Source organism: Camelina sativa, chromosome 8 (genome assembly GCF_000633955.1).
Source record: "Camelina sativa cultivar DH55 chromosome 8, Cs, whole genome shotgun sequence".
Taxonomy (NCBI): domain Eukaryota; kingdom Viridiplantae; phylum Streptophyta; class Magnoliopsida; order Brassicales; family Brassicaceae; genus Camelina; species Camelina sativa.
Window position 1 is genome coordinate 1,196,054 of NC_025692.1, and position 22,365 is coordinate 1,218,418.

At 37.9% G+C, this 22,365-nt stretch overlaps 5 protein-coding genes and 1 long non-coding RNA gene across 7 annotated transcripts in view; 3 read left to right on the forward strand and 3 right to left on the reverse strand.

The window, feature by feature from the left end:
• On the reverse strand, positions 1,156-4,663 carry LOC104735220 (mechanosensitive ion channel protein 10). The gene is made up of 6 exons (XM_010421488.2): positions 4,264-4,663; positions 2,551-3,920; positions 2,340-2,463; positions 1,956-2,249; positions 1,661-1,863; positions 1,156-1,572 (listed from the first exon to the last, which is right to left on the reverse strand). Exons 2-6 carry the CDS (start codon positions 3,888-3,890, stop codon positions 1,335-1,337), a joined length of 2,199 nt encoding a protein of 732 aa, XP_010419790.1. The 5' UTR covers positions 3,891-3,920; positions 4,264-4,663; the 3' UTR covers positions 1,156-1,334.
• On the reverse strand, positions 9,303-10,304 carry LOC104709099. The gene has a single exon (XM_010425764.1). It carries the CDS (start codon positions 10,302-10,304, stop codon positions 9,303-9,305), a length of 1,002 nt encoding a protein of 333 aa, XP_010424066.1.
• LOC104705477 (pentatricopeptide repeat-containing protein At5g12100, mitochondrial-like) lies at positions 13,408-16,506 on the forward strand. Its single transcript, XM_010421491.2, has one exon. It carries the CDS (start codon positions 13,877-13,879, stop codon positions 16,337-16,339), a length of 2,463 nt encoding a protein of 820 aa, XP_010419793.1. The 5' UTR covers positions 13,408-13,876; the 3' UTR covers positions 16,340-16,506.
• Positions 18,515-19,457, forward strand: LOC104705479. The gene is made up of 2 exons (XR_754319.2): positions 18,515-18,919; positions 19,038-19,457. It is a non-coding gene; the product is annotated as an uncharacterized LOC104705479 (long non-coding RNA).
• On the forward strand, positions 20,035-21,728 carry LOC104705480 (elongation factor 1-beta 1). The gene is made up of 6 exons (XM_010421492.2): positions 20,035-20,203; positions 20,299-20,415; positions 20,503-20,575; positions 20,767-20,899; positions 21,120-21,233; positions 21,316-21,728. The coding sequence occupies exons 1-6, from the start codon at positions 20,118-20,120 to the stop codon at positions 21,477-21,479; spliced, it is 687 nt and encodes a 228-aa protein (XP_010419794.1). The 5' UTR covers positions 20,035-20,117; the 3' UTR covers positions 21,480-21,728.
• LOC104709100 overlaps positions 21,880-22,365 on the reverse strand; it is a 4,690-nt gene continuing 4,204 nt past the window's right edge. The window contains exon 3 of one of the 2 annotated variants that reach the window (XM_019228238.1): positions 21,880-22,364. In XM_019228238.1, the coding sequence (XP_019083783.1) occupies positions 22,058-22,364 (307 nt within the window). In that variant the 3' untranslated portion in view covers positions 21,880-22,057. The remainder of the gene's footprint in view (position 22,365) is intronic. The other variant, XM_019228237.1, reaches the window with a different exon arrangement.

The following is a 22,365-nucleotide window of genomic DNA, read 5'->3' on the forward strand; positions in this document are numbered from 1 at the left end:
TTTAATACTATCAGTTACCCTTAATTAAAAGTAAGTCCGCAGTTACGTTTACAATTATGACCCTATTATTTTCAGAATCTGTTTTTGTTCAAACCTAGAAATTGTTGTTGATCAAGTCAACTTTGCCACACAACCAATACCATAACACAAGAGGGATTTCGAAGGTGTCTTCTAGTATTCTTATAAGTTCCTACTAAAAAGCTACGTACACCACTTTTAGAAAGATACATATTTCTGATGAGGAAAAGAAACAAAGAAATTAAACAGTGTTTATTCTTTTTTGGCTTTCGTGGCAATTACGTAACACACAGCAGCAAACTATTCCCCAATTCGTTTCCCATTCCAGTCATAACATATATTAAATGCATGATCTTTTTCATTGAACCTGCATGGCCCTTCTTTGGTTATATCCCAGAAACAGTAGATGCATGGAATACCCCTACGAACACCATCTCTGTCATCATCGTAAATATCAAACCATTTAAATTGTCCAGGCAGCCATGTGAATTGACAGAAGAAAAGTGTCGATCCATAAAAAACAGTTGGTCTAAACTTAAACGACCAAAAGCCACTGGGAGCGAGAATGTGGATGCCGAGATCGTCATCTGGCGGACTTACAATGGAGCTTTAATGTAGAACCATCAACGAGGCGGTTTGTGATCCTCACCTCTGATTTTAAAGTAGACCAATTAACATCAGCATCTGGAGAAATCGTTTCCACTTGAGAGAGAGCTATTTGTATGAGTAAGATCGATATTACCACCACATGAACTCCTGCTCTTTTCATAGTATGGGTGCAATATTGCAATATCAAATATTGATGACACCCTCTTTATATATACGAAGCAGAGACCCCCAGTCATGATCATGAAGTCGAAAAATTTGTATAAATGTATCCAATCACATCATGACAAATCATTTTTGACAGATTTTGCATTGATTCGATTTTGCAAATTAAGATTTTTTTGTCCATAAATATATGATCTTACAAGATTTTCCTTTAAGAATCCATCATCAGTAAATGGTGATTTGCATATAGACTTGACTGTCCATTTCAATTCAATTGTGTCGTTAAAGTCTTACCATAAACATCCATTAGTATCATTTTTTTGTTCTTGTTTGAGACAGTCCAGTACTTTTAAGTCGAGACTCATATATATAACGTAAGTAAACATATGGGATTAAGAGTAATACGGTTTAGAACTCGGGATAAATTGATTTCATCTTCTACTCTAAAGCCTAAACAAAACAAAACAGTACCGCAATGTTTGGTGATAATAATATCTTAAACAACTGGTTTTAAAGGAAGTACCAAACCGGTTTTAAAATGGTTCTCAGTTCTTGGTGAGATGGACTTCTTGAGGAAGGAGAGTGTAGTCGATGTGAAGGTCCTCCAGCATTCTCTTAATAGCCAAAGATTGCTCGGTTCTTCTGATATTCCTCTCTCTGTATTCCTGAAACGTGATGGTGTGGTTGCTGTATAGAGCCATCTTCAGCTTGTTCATGTTCTCTATCTCCTTCACCACCACTGTGTGTACCGGTGACCAATGATGCGGGTTCTGCTCCAAGTACCTGATACACAAAACACAATCACTCATTCAAAGTTCAAGATTGTTGACTCAGTGATTTACAAAAATGATTCAAGGTGAATGGTACTTACTCAGCGATTCTTTCTTTGAGATGTGCGATCTTTGAGACTGGTGTTGAGAAAGAGATAGAGAATTCCACTGTTTCTCCCATATCTGGACTTCTGAAGTAGTTACTTATCGGTTTTGTTGCCAAAACAGAGTTTGGATAATACACTTTCTCGTTGTCAAGCTTCAAGAACACCGTCGATAACAAATTCATTTCTTCAACCAGCATCTGAAAAAAGCCGCAAAAACATATGTATTCATAGAGAGTACAGAGAGACATTTATTATACGAGTTCAAAGAATCTTTGGTATTGAGGCTTACCGCGACACCATCAACAACACATCGGTCACCGACATCATAAGGATGCATAACGAAGACAAAGACAATGGATTCGAAGAGGTTTTTGCAAGTGCTTCCGATTATAAAAGCCAGAGCTACAAGTTGAGTGGAGAAGAACAGCAAAACCTTAGTGGTTGCTACTTCTAGAAGTAGCAGCCAAATGACCACGGTAATCACCATCAAGATCGCTGTCACAAGTTTGTTTAACTGCTTAACCGCTGTTTTTGTGTCGTTTAAAGAATGCGCTAAAGCTCTCCTGCTTGTGTACACCTTAACCTGATCATATTGCAACACACAACTGAAGTCATTTAAAATCAAAAAAGACAGACTCTCATTGGTAAAACCACAGAGATTGAGGAGACTTACCACCCATTCTGTGAAAGCTTTTCTTGTGATTCTCCCGGTCTCAGCGGCACCATCAAACAATGGGAACACAAGATCAACCTCTTCCTTAATCATGAACCTAAGCAAGTCCTCTTCCTCTATGTAACTGACAAAAAAAAAACAACCAAATCCAATGATTTCCACTAGAGAATGCACCAAGAAAAAAAAGAGCAAATCAGAATTATTAGCTCACTTGAATAAAGGCTGAGCAACATTTCTGAAGACATGGTAAGCAGCAGCCAAAGCCTCCATCTCACTAGTAATCTCTCCTCTATCAGCTTGCTCTTTCCCATCGACGTATGCTGTTTCATCCAATGTATCAGAGATTGTAGAGAGTCCTGATGTTCTAACCGCTTCCACCAAAACACGCATTGTCCAAGCGGAAACTTTCTCTCGCTTCATCTTATGAACTTTCCCCATATCAATCACTTTCTTCTCTTTAACCATTCCTTTTTTTCCTACACTAGCAAAACTCAAATGGCCTGTGCTTGGCTCACGCCCGACCCTTTCTGCCTCTTCGATAAGTGGAGGACCCGAGAGCGTTTGTAGAACATACTGGTGGAAAACAGAATCTTGAATCCTATCAAAGAAGTTATTGACATTGAAATTTGCAGCAAGAATCTTCAACAACAGTGTTTTCACCAGCCAGAGGAATGCACCGGTAAGAACCGAAATAAGAGTCCTGGTTATGACATTGAGGATCTTTGTAGCTGCAGGGGACCGTTTCACGTCGTGGTTGAACAACAATATCCAAGCAACAAGAATCAAGCTGAGCCATATAAAGACTTGGACGCTCTTCTTCAAGCCGTGCACAAAGTAGAGCACTTTCCTCCTCAAAAGAAAGTTTGTTTCTATGAGGAACACAATCAAACGCATGAACCAATTGGTCACCAACATCCCACTGAAGATGACCATGACAAGCACACACCATTTCCAGAGTTCTAGTCCCCATAAGGTATGCTCTTTCAGGACATTAACGGTTAAACTTGAAACCAAAGCACCCAAAACCGCTACAAAGAAAGCTGACTCTATCAAAGCCAATGTACTTATCTTATTGCGCATCTCTTTGTTCAGCTTAACCTTCTTATAGATTTCCTCATCTTCATCTTTCTCCACAACAGCTTTACTTGGAGTTAGCGGTGTTGTTGAACCCACACTCCTGTTTGATTTGTTATTAGGGGAACGTCTACTAAAGGAGAAACCAGTACCAAGTTGCTCCTTAGCTTCCTCCTCTATGAGAGTTGTGTCTACAGGACCAGATGGATCCACAAACCGGGACTTGGGTTTTGAGTAAACCGACCTTGCAAAAGATTTCCTCTGAGTTAAGCCCTCATTGTTCTGATTTGGACCTCTGGGAGGCTTGTTTGGACTACCAACAAACTTAGAGATCTCAGGAGAAGGGCTTTTATTGTTGATGGGCACTGCTTTCTCAGACTCAGGTGAAGCCATTTCCTTGGAACGCTTTGATGCTTGTTCACCTGAAACATTGATAACAACTTCTCCTCCTCCGTTACTACTCCTTTGTTCTGCCATTCCAAAGCACCAAATTTGTCTACAATAGCTCTGAAAATTTCCCCAAAAAAACATGAATAAGAACATTATAGGGATGACAAAGTACCAATCTTTTAGCTTGATTAAGATAAAGTACCAATCTGTTAGCTTGATTAAGATAAAGTAACAAGATCTTTGATTTATCAGACAAAGGGTTTAAGAAACTCTAGTTAGTTTCTAAGTAAAAGAAAGAAGGAACTTAAACCCTAGATTCCTTAAGCATAGGTTTGAAACAGAGCAAATAGATTTACAAATATGTATACAGAACACATAATTTATGTCTAATAAATCTGTAAGAAAGATCCAAGCTTACAAAATCACAGTCACAGTGAAAAGAGGGAGAAACCAAGCTTACCGGTAGTGAGATTGAGATATATAAAAAATCTTGCTTTCTTCTGTGACTGTGAGTAGTATCCTCTCAGCTCATTCTTGAAGAAGAAGACCAAAGAAAAAAAAAAAAAAAGAGCAAGAAATAAAGAAAAATATAAACAGAAATCTTAAGAGATAATAGTAGTACACGGCACGACCACTTTCACAATTTATGAGAGATGGAAGATTTCAAACATTTTGATAAATGATTGAAAGAAGAAATGCCAAAAGCTAAAATACTTAAAAGCAGAGGCGGTGTGGAAAAAAAAATGCCTGAGAAAAAAGTGCTTAAACCCAGAGAAGCCAACACAAATACCAAAAGCTAAATAAATAGAAAACAAAAGGACAGAGAAAAGGATTGATCTTATTCTTACATGAAAAAAACACTTCAGGCGGGTCCAATGAGTTTAAGAGTTTTCTCAAGGCTTTTTAAGCCTATTTAAAGTAATTGGCAAATGTAATGAACATACTTTATTTTTTTTTTAAACTGAAGATGGTGGAGTAGTTTAGTTACCATTAAAATCTATAGAATATTTGCTTAACTTTTAAACTTTTTTTCGTCAACTGAAAAGATAACTAAAATTTTATATTAGTAAGTTGGATATAAAATATGGAGCAATATGTATTGGGGGAAAATGTTCACACAAAACGTGGTTTTTATTAGTCAAACTATCTAACCTATGTTCTATTTATTTTCAAAATCGTGTAACAGTAACTCTCCTATCTACTATATAGTACTATCTGACAAAAAAAACACTGTTCTTTTCAGTAAAATGTTCGAATATAGTATGTCCAAAACTACAAATTGTCTATAATCATCCAAATTTTTCAAATTTTCAAATGTACACGAGTTTCAATAAGCTCAGATACCAGTGTACATCAAAACATTTAAAAACCAGTTAGCTAGATTGATAAACTAATTATTTTACAAATCTGAAATACATGTGTTTTTATTTTAGGTTTAAAACACACATCACATAGAAAATGATGTTTGTTTGACTGCTCAGATTAGTGACCATTACCACTCTCGGTCTCCATCAATTTCCACTATGTTATGTCGTTTGCCTGCTTTTCTCTTTTTTTTCAACTCCATAATATGTCGTTGTTGCTTATCATCTACTCCGTGTGTCTCACATAGATTGATATTTTGACACTTTCACACATTTTAAAAAAAAATTTGGTTTTATTTGTAAATTAATTTTGTTTGAGCAAAAATAATCGATTCGTTTAAAGACTACGAAAACAAGAAACAAATGTTGAATAGTTGTTTTTATTGATCAAAGTCTCGAGCTCAAATACAAGAATTCAAAGCACAGCGAATCAATCTATAAACCCTAGTTGCGTTCTAGAGTTGAGTCGTGTGTTTTGTGTTTTAGGTCTTTTGCTTTTTTTCTTCCCCCTTGTCTCTCGTGGAGGCCGCTCTCCTTATATAGAGACTCCTTTGCCCTAATCCCTTAGTATTTGTCTTGGGCTTGCCGACTCTATCTATGATTGGGTCGGTCACGAGACTCTTGGCCCATTAGTAAAGTCGGTCGTTAGACTCTTGGTCCCTTAACAGATCTAGTCGCGTGACTTTCGGTCCATCGACAAAGTTAGTCGCGAGATTCTCGGTCTCGTGACAGAGTCAGTCACGAGATTTTCGGTCTCTTGACAGAGTCAGTCACGAGATTCTCGGTTCATTGAACCAATCAGGGAGATTTTCCTTTTATAAGATAAACTCTTATTTACGCTGATTTTACCCAGCAAAATATGCGTTGACTAAATAAATTATATTTATTTATTTATGATGATAAAATTATGCCCAACAGTTAGCCCCCCCCACTCTTTATTTTCTTAGTTAGAATTTAGAGAGTAGTTAAAAACAATGGTATTATTTTTCCAGCCAACAAAATCTCAAAGTCATGTACCTTTTGAAATGATCTGTAATGGCTTGTGATGTCACCATAGCAGCTTTATCGAATAGTGACTCCGTAGAGACAATGTTGAGTCCTTAACACGTCATGACTGGGATCGTTTTTGTACTTGAATCTATGTGCCATGACCATTTTGTAGGTTCTGACATTCTTGTCAGTCATAAGACTTGCTCGTGGCATTGATCTTGTATATGATAACATTATTTTACCGTACGATAATCTCCACATGTGAGGATGTACGTGACAGACAATCTCTTATCTTGTGCGTGAGACACAACTTAGGTCTCGCATTCGTGACATGATATGTCTCGTGACATGATTTATATCTCAAGCTCAAGACATTGTTTATGTCTTTTGATCATGACGTTACATGTGTCTCCTCTTCATTGCATTGTTTACATCTCGTGCCTGAAACAAGAGTATACGTCGAGTTCTCTTGGTGCGATTTTCCCACTACATTACAATTTTCATCGTACAAACATGAAATGATACTTATTTGTTGACACATCTACTGCTTTGTGCCATGCCACATGATTGTTTTGTATTCACGACGTTGTTCATGTCACGTGCCTCCAACACCATTCATGTCACATGTTCATGACACTGCTCATGTTAAAAGCTAATGGCGTGAGTTTCATGCTCTCAACATCTTGTCATCATGATTACACTCATGACGCGATTTCTATTGTGTGTTCAGGGAATTAGTCACGTCATGTGCTTCTAACATCATTTATGTCGTGCGTTCTCGACATCGTTCATATTTTGCGCTCGTGACAGTCAGGTGTTCCATAACTGTCATGTGCTCGCTTCTTTAATAACAATGTTCATGACATTTTCAATGTTTTGTGCTCGTGACACGATTCACGTTATATGCTCATGACATCGCCTATATCATGCGTCGTTACGTGCTCAATAAATAGTTCATGTCGCATGCCTCAGCTACCATTTGTGTCACGTGTGACTGCCGCTATTCATGTCGAGTGTTCATAACATCGTCCATGTCATGCGCTCATGGCGTGAGTCTTGTGCTCACGACAGTCACATGGTTGCTTATGACACAAATTATCGTCTTGTGCGCATGACAGCCTGGTGTTTCTAACTAGTCACATGCTTTCTTTCTTTAACTTCAATGTTTATGACATATTACTTATATCTTGAGGTCGTGACAATGAGGTGTTTCGTAACTGTCACATGCTCCTCTTTAATAAACAATGTTCGTGACATTGTTCATGTTCTGTGCTCTTGATAGTAGGGTGCTCCACAACTGTCATGACCTTAACTGTCACGTGTTTCTTCTTACATAAACAATGTTATGAACATTTTAATGTTCTTTGCTTGTGGTAGTCAGGTGTTCCATAACTGTCACGTGCTTTTATGTTCTTCAATAACGATGTTTTTGACGTCGTTTATGTTTAGTGTTCGTGACACATTTAAATCTCGTGCTCGTGACACATTTAAATCTCGTGCTCGTGACACATTGTTTATACCCTGCGCTCGCTTTTTACAGTAACAATGCTCATGACATTATTTATGTGTTCATGCATAAATTCATGTCTTGTGCCCATTACAGTCACAAGATTATTTTCGAAATCACAATGCTCAAAACGTTCTTTGTGTCTTGTGTTCATGACACATTTCTATTGTCTTTTGCTCGAGACAACCAAGTGTTTCATAACTATCACGTACACAACTCTTTAATAATAATGTTCATGACATCGTTTGTATCTATTGCTCGTGACAGTCAGGAACATAACTGTCACTCGCTCACTTCCTTAATAACAATGTTCATAACATCGTTTGAGTGCTTGTGCTCGTGACAGTAAGGTGTTCCACAACTGTCACGTGCTCACTTCCTTAATAACAATGTTCATAACATCGTTTGAGTGCTTATGCTCGTGACAGTCACGTGTTCCACAACTGTCACATGCTCACTTCCTTATTTACAATGTTCATGACATTGTTTATGCCTTGTGCTCATAGCACTGTTCACATGATCATGGCATTACATACGTCATGTGGTATTGACATTACTTATATGCTCGCGACATTATCTTCGTGTACATGACAAAGATCCACATCTCGTGTCTATGACACGCACATGCTACTTTTTCAATGCTCAGGACATATTGTCTATGCTTCGTGCTCGTGGCACAATTAAATCTCGAGCTCGTGACACGTCCAAGTCTCGTGCTCGTGACACGTTCAAGTCTCGTGCTCGTGACACGTTCAAGACTCGTGCTCGTGACACATTTTATGTGATAGTAACATACTCACAACAAGACTTGCTTTGTAGAATGAAAAACCAATTTTATTGAAAACGTTGTCATAACATGGGACTTGTAGTGTTAGTCCTCGACAAAATCAAAAAACACCAAAAATAAATAATTAAAAACCAAGAAACTATGGTAATAAAAGTAGTATTTCTTCAAATGCACGTATTCCAGCTATTGGGCTGATTTTTCCCTTCATTGCTTTGCAACTTACAGGCTTCTGACCCACGAACTTCAGTGACCTTGGCAGGACCTCCAAGGTGGGACCGAGTTTCCCACCTCCTTGTTCCCTTGTATTTTGAAAAGTATGTCGCAAGACCCAGTCACCTTTTGGAATGTTCGCGTCCTATCATTTTTGTTGTAGCTTCTAGCTGCTTCCTGTTGATAACACCAATTTTTTGATTTTTGCTGCTTTTTGTTTCTCGTCTAGTGGATCGAGATCGAGACTCACCAACTCTTCGTTTTTCTGCAAGTTAGGGTGCTCGGTTCGTGCCGTAGTCACACCTACTTCACATGGCATTACTGTTTCCATCCCATACAATAGAGAAAACCTTTTTTTGGATGGTGCGGTAAGCCCACAACATGCCTGGAAGCTCTTCTACCCACTTTCCTTTAGACTTTTCCAGACGTTTCTTCAATAGTTTCACAATTGTTTCGTTTGAAGATTCAAAGCAGCTGGCGTATGATCGAAGGAAGTCGATAAGCCTCTTTTGTATGTCGGTTGCTAGTTTTGAACTCATGTTCACCCGCTTGTCAGGATCGTCTTCGAGTAATGGCATCTCATCCAACTGTTCCACCTTTGGTTTTTTCCTGTGAAATACCAGCGGTAGCCTCTGTAATTGCTATAACTGTTGACCCTTACCTTTTAAGGTAGTTTGATAGCATGAACGTGAACTTTCTTGTTCCCCTACTATCTCTTTCACTCCCCATGGGGTGGGAAATTTCATAGTCTGGTGTAGAGTCGATGGAATAGCTCCCATGTCGTGAATCCAAGGGCGTCCCATAATAGCATTATAAGCCGAAGCACAATATACTACTAAAAATTTAGTGTGTTTGTTAACTCCCACTGCATACACTGGAAGCGTCACTTTGCCAATACTCTGCTTGACCTCACCGCTGAACCCAACTAATGGAATAGATTTTCGTGTCAGTCCTCCTTCGTCAAGACCCAACTCCTTATATGTTTGCATATAAAGGATGTTAATTGAGCTTCCATTGTCGATTAATATCCTCTTCATCAAACAGTTAGCCACTGTTAGTTGTATGACTAAAGCATCATGGTGAAGGGTTGATACACTGCTCTCATCAGTCGTAAAAGTTATGGTGTATGACGGTGTATCGCCTTTCGTAGCGTGTCCTCTGCTTTGAGAGTTCTTGACAGCTCTAGTGTTTCTTTTCGCAGTTGAGTGAGTTATCCCACTTATCTCTGATCCTCCAGAGATAACATTGATGACTCGATCATGTTTTGGAGGCGAAACTGGGGCATTCACAATTGTTATTTGCTTGTTGCTCCCGCCATCCATGCGATTGTGGGTTTTATCTGACAAGTATTCCCTCAAGTGACCTTTTTTAAGCAGCTCATTCACTTTCATTTTCAATGAGATGCAATCGTCTGTTTTGTGGTCGTGATCGTTGTGGAACACACACCACTTCGAGGTGTCACGCCTATTGTCAAGTGCTTTCATTTTTGGAGGCCATCTCACCGTTCCATCCATCTTTTTCAATACACCGACTAAATGTGTATGAGAGATCGAGAGGTTACTAATATCTGGCCATGTTGTCGATTTAGGCCTCCTGTCGTCAGCCTCGCTCAATGTTCGATGTGTGTTCCTTCTTTCACTCATGGTGTTTTCGTCACGAGGTCTTTGGTAAGGCTTATCATCCCTACTTGTTCTTTCGTTTCTCACTACACGGGAATCAGATCATGGTGAACGTCGCTGGCAATAAGCCGAGTCTTCCTCCCACTTTATCTGCGCCCACGCACGTGAGAGCACGTATTCCATTGTTCTGCATTCGTACTTCGTAAGTTCCTTATACAAATCACCGTCAGGAAGCAATCCTATTTTAAATGCGGAGATGGCAGTTGACGTATTGCAACTGGGGATCGATACTTTTTCCTTATTGAAGTGTCCCACATAGGCACGTAAAGGTCATCCGCTGTCTTCTCCAGGTTCCTGCTGCTTGCAAATTGCTCAACGAAGAGATCTGTCAATGACGCAAACGAGTTGATCGAGCCGTTTGGCAGGTTGATAAACCACTGAAGTGCTGCACCTGTTAGGCTTGAGCCAAAACCCTTGCACATAGTAGCTTCCCTACACTCTTTTTAGATGGCCGTCGTGAACATTCGTTGTTTGTATTGTGTTATGTGGTCATCCGGGTCGGATGTTCCATCAAACATCTTCATTGTTGGTAACGTGAATTTCCTCGGCATCTCAGTGAGTCAATTTCATCAGAAAAAGGTGTATTGACATACGAATGCAAGTTGCTTTTTCGGATCGGTGGAGCCACTCCTGGAAGTCGTTCGATCATGGCTTCTACTGCACCCAAACGTTTTGTAAGCATAGCTTCCAAGTAAGCGGTTTTGGCTGACATGGTGTGTGGTTCATGTTCGACTCCTGTAACGTGCGGCGAGTTAACGATTCGTTGTTGATCCGTGTTTTCTTCTCGAACAGGGTTCTCGCGGATTTGCCTTAGCTAGGGTTTTCTCCATTATTCTCCTCCCGTGGAGTCTCTACTCGTCTGTCTTCAGTCGCGGTCGTCGTTCGAGTAGCTGCAAGAGTTGTATTGAGATCTTGCATCCGACTGACATGCACGCCACGAAATCTTGAGCTTGCTTCAGTAAAAATTCTTCCTGCTGTCACCAGTGAGGCGTTCTCCCCACGTAGCCTAGCGTTATCGTCCTCGATCTGCGTCAGCTTCTGCATCGTCTCGTTCATCCTAGCAGTCAGGACTTCCAGCTGAGCGGCGACAGTCGCTTCGACATTGGTCGTGTCACTTCCGTTTCCCGTCATCTCACGTAGATTACTGTAGCCCCTCTCTCTAGCGCCATATGTTTGGGCAAAAATAACCGATTCGTCTAAAGACTACGGAAACAAGAAACAGATGTTGAATAGTTGTTTTTATTGATCAAAGTCTCGAGCTCAAATACAAGAATTCAAAGCACAACGAATAATCTATAAACCCTAGTCGCGTTCTAGAGTTGAGTCGTGTGTCTTGTGTTTTAGGTCTCTTGCTTTTTTTCTTCCCCTTGTCTCTCGTGGAGGCCGCTCTCCTTATTTAGAGACTACTTTGCCCTAATCCCTTAAGATTTGTCTTGGGCTTGCCGACTCTATCTATGATTGGGTTGGTCACGGGACTCTTGGCCCATTAGTAAAGTCGGTCGTTAGACTCTTGGTCCCTTAACAGATTTAGTCGCGTGACTTTCGGTCCATCGACAAAGTTAGTCGCGAGATTTTCGGTTCTCGGTCTCTTGACAGAGTCAGTCACGAGATTCTCGATTCATTGAACAAATCAGGAAGATTTTCCTTTTATAAGATAAACTCTTATTTACGCTGATTTTACCCAGCAAAATATGCGTTGACTAAATAAATTATATTTATTTATTTATGATGATAAAATTATGCCCAACAAATTTATAATTATTTTTTGGTATAGAGAGAAAATATAAACTAATAACAATTCAAAATTTTAAATATTTTCAATGATTACTTTTTGAAGTTTACAAAACATCAATTTTGTGAGACAAAAAATATCCCAAAACATTAATTTTTGTGGGAAAGAGGAAGTATGTTTTAACCATTCCGTTAATCAAATGCGTGAGCATGTTTAGCGTGGTCTAATTGATGATTGGTCAGCTATCTCTTGCCATAGATTAAACAATTGTCCATTACATTGTTGTGGTAGTAGTACTAGTATTAGTTTATGTGTAAACCTAGTTTAAGTAAACCAGTTGACAGCTGTGTAAGTTAAAGTTTTATCAAATACCAAGGAAAAGTTACTATATATATATATATATAAAAAGTTTTATCAAACCCCTCGAACTCTATCGTTTTTAAGTTTTCAAAAAATAAAATGAAAATTAATAAATTACCCGACAAGAATATTTAGAGATTCCACCATCTCTGTACTAATTAAAGTGTTCATAGTGAAAAAAACATATACTATTTTGTAAGCTTGTTTACTTACACACGAGCATCCGATTTCGACAACTTGGCGAAAAAGATAATGGCATTCCTCAATTGGGTGATTTATACAAATGTACACCATATTGCTGTAAGTGTGCAATAGTCTGTCCAAAGTTCTTAATGTTTATTGTATCCTTTAGGTACCTACCTGGTTGTTTTGTTAAATGATTACTTTAAAATATTTTTATTTGGTATCCTAGTGAATGAATAACTTTCAAAAATTGATAGTTTGATATCATAAAGAAAAATCCAATAAATTGTTATATTAGAAGGTTTTTTTTCTTTTTGAATGAACGAATGTAAAATTTAATCAACCCAAAAGAATAACCCTGTTTACATTATATGCATCCTTTCATTGAATAAAGCTGAAACTAACCAAAACAGAGCAATTTAAAAAAAAAAAAAAAAAACAGAGCAGTTATGGTGTATGTTACGTCATTAACTACTATTTGATATTTTTACGTATTTACATCTTTAACTCGGTTTCAGTTTATTGCTTTATTAATGCGATCCTCGGTGCTTCTAAACATTAGATTGAGATGAATTCAATTAAAGACTATTGTAGAATCTATATACTTTGACCACAAAAACATTAATTTCTTTTACTTTGACCACAAAAACTTTATTACATACTTCCTCTACCAAAATATGATAATCGGAAAGAGTTTCAAAGAAAGAAGAAACAGAGTTTTCTATTAGCAATACCATGAAAAAAAAGAATCCTACCTAGGAAGAGACGAGCTAGACAGACTTGACAACAAAAGCAAGTAATCAATCATGCACAATAAAATCTAATACCCCGAGAGACAGTTAGTTCCTTAACTTTTTTTTTTGCACAGACAGCCACCTCAATTATGAACTTCCACTACCACAGAAGTAATGTCAATAGGCACTGTGAACTTTATCTTTGGTCATCATCAAAGAGGTGTAAGAATGATGCTCAGTGGCTCTTTAGGTGAAGAACATTTCACTTCTTATTTTCCTTATTTTGTTATGATTATATCATTTTCTTTGTGCCTCCTCTGCTCCAAACCAAAACTAAATCGGTAATTTCTCATTTTTTGCCTGAAAATCTCTTATTGTTCCATATTATGTTAATTTACTGGTTAAACCGGATAAAAACCAAAAATAACTCGTAAACCGGATGACCTAAACGGACCGGTTCAATAATGTTCTTCAAAGATTAAATTTAGTAGAAGTGTTTCCACTGTTGCCGAGCGTCGCCGGCAGCTATGATGACTCACTTACGACTGGTTTCGAGATCTTCTCGTTACGCCACCGTCAAGTTCACCGAGTCTCTCTCAGCATGCTCATGTCGTCTCTTCTCTGCATCCACCGACACTACTCACCCCGTACCCGAACAATCCCCGCCGACGAATCCCATCACCGGAGAAGAAGAGCGACACGAAAAGCTACGGAACCTCCGAGTTCTTCTCCAGCAGAATCGAATCGAAACGGCGCGTGGCGTTCTCTCTTCGCTGCTCCGATCGGATTCTACTACGCCTTTCGCATCGCCGAGAGACCTCTTCTCCGCCTTCTCCTTATCATCTCCGTCGTTGAAACACGATTTCTCCTATTTGCTTCTCTCCGTGCTACTAACCGATTCGAAGATGGTTAACGAAGCTGCGGATTTGTTCTTTGCCTTGAGGAATGAATGTATTTCCCCCAGCTCAGATTCGTTAACGCTTTTGCTCGATCATCTCGTGAAGGCGAAACAGTTCAGAGTGGCTATAAACGTGTTCTTGAGTATCCTGGATTCTGATTATCGTCCGAGCAAGTTCATGTATGGGAAAGCAATTCAAGCAGCCGTGAAATTGAGCGATACTGGTAAAGGTTTAGAGCTGTTGAATCGGATGAAGCACGATAGAATCTCTCCCAGTGTGTTTATTTACAATGTTCTTATCGATGGTTTGTGTAAATCGAGAAAGATGAAGGATGCAGAACAGTTGTTCGACGAAATGCTTGCGAGAAGACTGTTGCCCTCTTTGATAACTTATAACACTTTGATCGACGGGTACTGCAAAGCTGGGAATCCAAAGAAGAGTTTTAAGGTGAGAGAACGCATGAAAGAGGATAAGATTGAACCGAGTCTTATTACGTTTAATACTATGCTAAAGGGGATGTTTAAAGCTGGAATGGTGGAAGATGCAGAGAATGTTTTGAAGGAAATGAAGGATCTTGGGTTTGTACCAGATGCTTTCACCTTTAGTATTCTGTTTGATGGTTATTCTAGTAACGAACAACCTGAGGCTGCTTTGTGTGTTTATGAGACTGCGTTTGAATCTGGCGTGAAGATGAATGCTTATACCTGTAGCATTTTGTTGAACACGCTGTGCAAAGATGGGAAGATAGAGAAGGCGGAAGAGATTTTGGGGAGAGAAATGGGTAAGGGACTTGTCCCGAACGAGGTTATTTATAACACGATGATTGATGGATACTGTCGAACTGGTGATGTGGTTGGAGCTCGTATGAAAATTGAAGTGATGGAGAAGCAAGGGATGAAGCCAGATCATTTGGCGTACAATTGTTTGATTAGGAGGTTTTGTGAAGTTGGGGAAATGGCAAATGCTGAGCAAGAGGTTAACAAAATGAAACTTAAGGGACTTCCTCCTAGCATAGAGACATATAACATCCTGATTGGAGGATATGGGAGAAAGGGTGAATTTGATAAGTGCTTCGACATTCTTAAAGAAATGGAAGACAAGGGTACGATGCCGAATGTTGTTAGCTATGGAACTCTGATAAATTCTTTGTGCAAAGGTTCTAAACTTCTTGAAGCTGAGATTGTTAAGAGGGATATGGAAGACAGAGGGGTTTCACCGAATGTAAGGATATATAACATGCTAATCAATGGTTGTTGCTCAAAGGGGAAGATAGAAGAAGCTTTCCGGTTATCTGAGGAGATGCTCAAAAAGGAAATAGAATTAAACCTGGTGACTTACAACACCCTCATTGATGGGTTGTCCATGACTGGGAAGTTAGCAGAAGCTGAAGACTTGCTTCTCGAAATCTCTAGAAAGGGTCTTGAACCAGATGTCTTCACGTATAACTCACTTATATCTGGATATGAATATGCTGGAAACGTGCAAAGATGTATTGCGCTTTATGAAGAGATGAAGAGATCAGGAATAAAACCCACTTTGAAGACATACCATCTTTTGATCAGTTTGTGCACCAAGGAGGGGATAGAGCTTACAGAGAAAATATTTGGAGAGATGTCGTTAAAACCAGACTTATCAGTTTACAATGGGGTTCTTCATTGCTACGCCGTACATAGAGATATGGATAAGGCTTTTAATCTGCAGAAGCAGATGATTGAAAAGAGTATCGGTTTAAATAAGACAACCTATAACAGCTTGATTCTGGGACAACTGAAGGTAGGAAAGCTGGGCGAGGTTAGGAGTTTGATTAACGAGATGAAAGGCCGGGAATTGGATCCTGGAGCTGACACATATAACATAATAGTGAAAGGGTATTGTGAGGTGAAGGATTATATGGGAGCATATGATTGGTACAGAGAGATGAAGGATATGGGTTTGCTGTTAGATGTTTGTATAGGCGAGGAGCTAGTGACTGGGCTTAAAGAAGAATGGAGGTCAAAGGAGGCAGAAATTGTCATTGCTGAAATGAAAGGTCGCAAGCAAGTTGATGCAACAGTGGACGAGACTCTTCTATCTGCAACAGAGAAGATATGAGAAAATTAAGAATGTATGCTCCAAGCTTAAGTCCTTTTGAATCCTAGGTTGATCTGTGTAGATTAACAATGGTGATACTATTTGTTTCCGTTTTTTTTTTTCCGTTGGGAAAACGTGATTCAACGATTTTCTATTGTACACAATAAATTATCAAGTTTTTATGTTTAGAATTTAGCTGATATAATCACATAATTTCAAAAATATAAAAAGTTTGCTATTTTACGAAAGAAAAACTCAAAAAAAAAAAGTTGTGGAGTTTTAAAGCGTGTAATAGTGAATATAAAATTATATATTTCTATCATAATATGTAAGTATTTGTAAAAAATTAGAAATAGGATGAAAATAAAAGCTATCATATATTTATATTTAATGGAACAACAATTACTTACAATAGTTACAATTATTACGATAAAGAATACAGTATAAGAGTCTTTTTTAAAAGTAAACACACAAATTTAAACGCTTTTTAAAATCAAGAGGTTATTCAACTCTTGGTATTAAATTATAAATTTATGTTATCAATTAAAAGTTAGTGTATATTATTATTTTCAATTATAGTATAATATAATAAATAATATGTATACATATATATGTATTTAATTTTTAAGACTATTTTTGTGAGTGTAATTATAAACTAATGTTACCGATTAAAACCATATTGCCCATTTCTCATATTCTGAAAGAGGCTTAAGCTGATTGAATTTGTAGCTGTATACCATGTTCACATGTTTAAGAATTTGTAGCTGTATATCATGTTCACATGTTTGAGAAGTTGCCTAATAGTGTCAGCGAACTCTCTCCAAATTAAACCGTCAAAAATTATGTATGCCACTTCGTATCATACGGTTTCGAGAAAAGGAAGGCTGGGCATCTTCTTATCCATTATCGAATATAAGTTGAATGTATTTGGACCACTCGTTTATGGTAGATAACAATCGTTATCTATTTCAATTGATCAAAACCTCTCCACATTTCACTGGTAGTGGACAGAAAATCGGTGAGATGAGAAGAACCTATATAGTATTCATTTAGGTTATCCAGCTCCAACAAGACCTGTGAAAGATAGAATATATATAAGTAAAATATGTAAATGAATTATTGGGTAAAAAATTAAATAAATTATAAATCATATACAAACCGTTTGGTATGTAGCCACTTTAGACTCCATCATTTGAAATCTTTGAAAAAAAGGAGAGATTATTAAATTTAGTATAGTATCTAAAGTCTAAAAGTTAACAATGAGAAATTTAATTAGAGATTATTAAACAAAAAAATGAGAAATAATTATAAGTGATGTAATTAGTTGTTTAAATTCAAGCGGAAAGAAATAAAAAAAAGCTTGCTTACTTGGAGAATTCATCGGCAGCTGTCGCGACAACCATAACAGCACGTGTTCCGTATGCATTAGATCCACCGACGTTGGCCATTTCGAAATTTTTGTTATGGTCTTATCTCTTCAAAAAGTCTTTTGTAAAATAACACAACTTCATAGAAAAAAATTCAAAACATCTTGTTGTTTGTTTATCTAGTTCTCATTCATCTCTTATTTCATATCATATATAATTGGGTTGAGTTTTTTTTCAAATACAACAAATGAATGTAAACATTTGTAGTGGGCACAATTATATAAACCTATATTCGGTCATGTGTAATCCAAATTTCATCTCCAGTTCTAACACTCAATACTTGGTTCTTGTCAAAATCAAAGTTCGTCATTAATATTCATCACCATAAAGCTAAAAATATAGTAAATAATGATACTAATACTTGTTTTAAAAGAAAAGTGTGAAAATCATCGATTATCAACATTCTTCACATAATCAGTGAGGTAATTTAGTCATTTTAGAAAAATTTCAAACCATTTTGTTGTTTTACCAAGTTCTCATGTATCTATTCTTTCATATATAATTGGACTGTTTTTTTTTCAAATACAACAAATGAATGTAAATATTTGTAATGGAAAACAATTTTTTTTGATCAAAATTGAAAACAATTATATAAACATATATTTCCAATTTTCATCTCCATTTCTAACACTCAATAGTTGTTTATTGTCTAAATCATAATTGACATTAATATTCATCACCTCAAAAGCTGAAAATGTAGTAGATAATGACACAACTACATCTTTGTATATGGTTTGAAAGCAAAAATTTTAAACCAGTACCAGAATAATTTGTTTTTGAATAACATGTACATAATATGCCAAAAATTCCAAACCGGTGATGGAATAGCTCACATAATTTTGCAACCAAACCAGAAATAGATAGATATCGGTTTGGTAGAGTGCTTTTGGATTTTAGTGGTTTAACATTAAACCGTCAATAAAAATCCCTAACCAAGCGTGCGGGCATGCATAAAGACGGTTTTACCCTTTAATTCCTCCACCCTCGATGAATACTCTCTCTCTCTCTCTCGCATCAATCGAAAGCAGAGTTTATATCATTCCTCCATCAATCTCTCGGGTCTCGGCGACGGTAACGACAAATCTCCTTGCGGCTAAAAGAAAGAAGAAGAAGAAAGAAGAAGGTTATGACGACAATCAGTCTTCGGAAGGCAAACACAAAACTCCCACCAGAGGTGAATCGAGTGCTCTACGTTCGTAAATTTGTATTATCTTTAGTATTATTAAAAGATATAGACACTCAAATGAGTATGTGCATTGGGTTTGCTCTAACCTTCCCTTCAACATAACAAGCGAGGAGATGTACGATATCTTCGGCAAGTACGGCGCCATCCGCCAGATTCGAATCGGCTGCGACAAGGCGACGAAAGGCACGGCGTTCGTCGTTTACGAGGATATATACGACGCCAAGAACGCCGTCGACCATCTCTCCGGCTTCAACGTGGCGAATAGGTACCTAATCGTGCTGTATTACCAGCACGCGAAGATGAGCAAGAAGTTTGACCAGAAGAAGACTGAAGAGGAGATCACCAAGCTGCAGGAGAAGTATGGAGTCTCTACTAAAGTATAAGTAAATTAATTGTCTTCTTCGATTCCTTTTTGGTCGTCCTGTGAAGTCTTCTTCTTGGACTTTTGGGGTTTTTTGAATTTAGTTGCTCGTTTGTTCTGTATATTGACAAAGCAGTGAATGAGATACCTTTTTTTTTTTTTTTTTTTTTTTAACTCCATATTTAGCTATTACTCTGTTACCAAAGTTCTCTGCTTTGATGATCTTATAAATATCAACTCCTTTTGAATCATGAGTCACCTCCGCCAATCTGGTCAGTCCGAATCAGTTCTCCGTAGATGCAAACCCTTGTATCATTGACTAAGGAACTACAACACAATAATAAAGAGTTTTCCCCTAAACCCTTTTCTAGTTTCTTCAAGGTACGATGACTTTGAGTTAGGCCTAGGTTGATCTGTAGATTAGCAATGGTAATACTACTATTTATTTGTTTACGTTTTTTTTTTTCGTTGGGAAAACGTGATTCAGCGATTTTCTATTGTACACAAAAATTATCAATTTTTATGTTTAGCAAACTGTTAAATATTAAACATTGTACACAATAATATATAAATTATCATGCTGGACAATGGACAATTTAAATATTATTCTACGAAAGAAAAACTTCAAAAAAAAAATTTAAAGCGTGCGAGTGGCACGGTGGGACGGATGACTCTAGAAAGGAAGGTGAGCCCACACTAGTCAGTCACTAGAAGCATCTTCAAGCATCCTCTGGTTTATTATAGTTCTTACAAGTAAGCAAGCAAAATCGCATATTCTCTTACTTTATTGCTTCTCTTTCTGAACCTTACACTTTGAGAGTATCCATGGCGGTTACATTTTCTAATCTGCACACAGAGCAAGGTCTCAAAACCCTCGAGGAACACCTCGCCGGAAAAACCTATATCTCCGGGTAACTCCCATATCACTTGTTTCGTAATTTGGCTTATATTACCAAGAACTCGGTTTCTACTTACATCTTGACCCTTTTGATTGTTCATTATGCAGCAAGCAGCTTTCGTTGGATGATGTGAAGGTTTACGCTGCCGTATTGGAGAAGCCAGGAGATGGCTTTCCCAATGCTAGCAAGTGGTATGATAACATTGCTTCCCACCTCGCCAAAAGGTTAGTAGTATATATAGTCTCTAATTCGTTTGCTTTTCTGAGAATGATGACTTCTTGGAATGCTTATTTTTATAACTGTTGGTCCAGTTTTCCGGGGAAAGCCGTCGGAGTAAGAGTTGGTGGTGGTGTTGCTCCATCTGAAGAAGCTCCGCAGACTGAGGTAACTAACTCTCTGTTGACTTCAATAACGTTTCTTAACCAGTCAAATCTGTTAGGAATCATGTGTTTGTCGAATTAAAAGTGTGAGATAGAGAGATTAAGTAGGGGAATATGCAATTTTGGTGCTGTTGCAAGGATGATCTTAGATACTACTGGAATCTTTTTAGCTTTTTTCCCTGAACTTATCTGCAGGCACCTGCTGCTGGAGCTGATGGTGGTGATGATGATGATGATATTGATCTTTTCGCTGATGAAACTGAAGATGAGAAAAAAGCTGCAGAGGAGAGACAAGCTGCTAAGAAGGACACTAAGAAGGCTAAAGAGAGTAAGTAACCAAACATCAGCAGTAAGTTTTTTTTTTATTGGGTTTGAGTAAGATTCTCAACACATCTCCAGAGTTTACAAATGAATATAAAGGAGACTTAGCTTGAATTTGTCACTTTTATGTGGAATGTTAGTGATTGAGCTAGGAATGAATGTAAATGCATTTTGAGATCTTGCTGATGTTTGGTTACTTCTCCTTACTCTCTTTACTTTTTGGTTAGGTGGAAAGTCTTCTGTGCTTCTGGAAGTAAAGCCATGGGATGATGAAACCGATATGAAGAAACTAGAAGAAGCTGTTCGTAGTGTTCAGATGCCGGGTCTTACATGGGGAGCCTGTAAGTCAAAGAAGTTCAATCTAAATCTAAATTTGTCTTTCTTCACAAAAGTGCTTCATTTGTTTTTGCTTTGATGTTGCAGCGAAATTGGTACCTGTTGGTTACGGGATAAAGAAACTCACAATTATGATGACCATTGTTGATGACCTTGTGTCTGTGGACAACCTCATTGAAGACCATCTCACTTCAGAACCTAACAATGAGTACATCCAAAGTGTTGACATTGTCGCTTTTAACAAGATTTAGAGACTCCATAACCCTTCCTCATGAAAAAGCTATCGAATGTCCAGTTTGGTGTTCAGGCCTAGTCTTGTTGTGTTTCTCTTATGCTTTGTTGTGTTAAGAGTCTTTTTCCTTTTAAGTTCACATAGTTCGGTCTCCAAGTTCTTGTGAGCTCTTGTCTTGTCTAATGTGAATTTGCTGTTAAAAGTAAAACTATATGTTGGGCTATATTGAGTTTACTGGTCTTCGGGTAAAATACCTAAGATTTAAACTGCGTCTATCACCAAAACTATTTACCGCGCTTTTACTTCTCCTCTTTTACCTAATTAAACCTAGGTTACAACAGAAGATAGCACAAGTCGATTGTGTGATTTTCAGATGCCTTTCTCTGAGTTCTCTCAATTTCTCATAGCTCTATGTTAAATATGTGGAGGGGATATAAAATATTAGGAAATTTGAAAGATCCATTTCTGAGCAAACATGCAGGAAGAAACACATGATAAAACCAGTAACCACAAACTCATACCATCCATCCATTACCATCTCTCTCTCTCTCTCTCTCTCTCCTTTCATATTTTCTTTATTCTAGAAGAGCAATTTTATCAAAGTGAAGGAGGTACATACTGTCTAGACAAACTAAACAGATCTTTACCCTCAAAAGGTGATGTCCACTCTCTCCCATTTCCCACTAAAGCAGCTTCCTGCACTCCCATTGCCACGCCCATCCCATTCCCATTCGCCATCATTCTTGTCCTTCCATTCATGTGTGCTTCATATGGTGAAGATGTTGCCGCGTACTGTTGGCTTGGTCTAGGAAAAGCTAGGCCTTTATCTAGACTCCAGTCGATGTTGTTGTAATCTAAGTATCCCAGTGACCCATCTGCGTTCCAGTCCAGGCCCGAAGAAGACC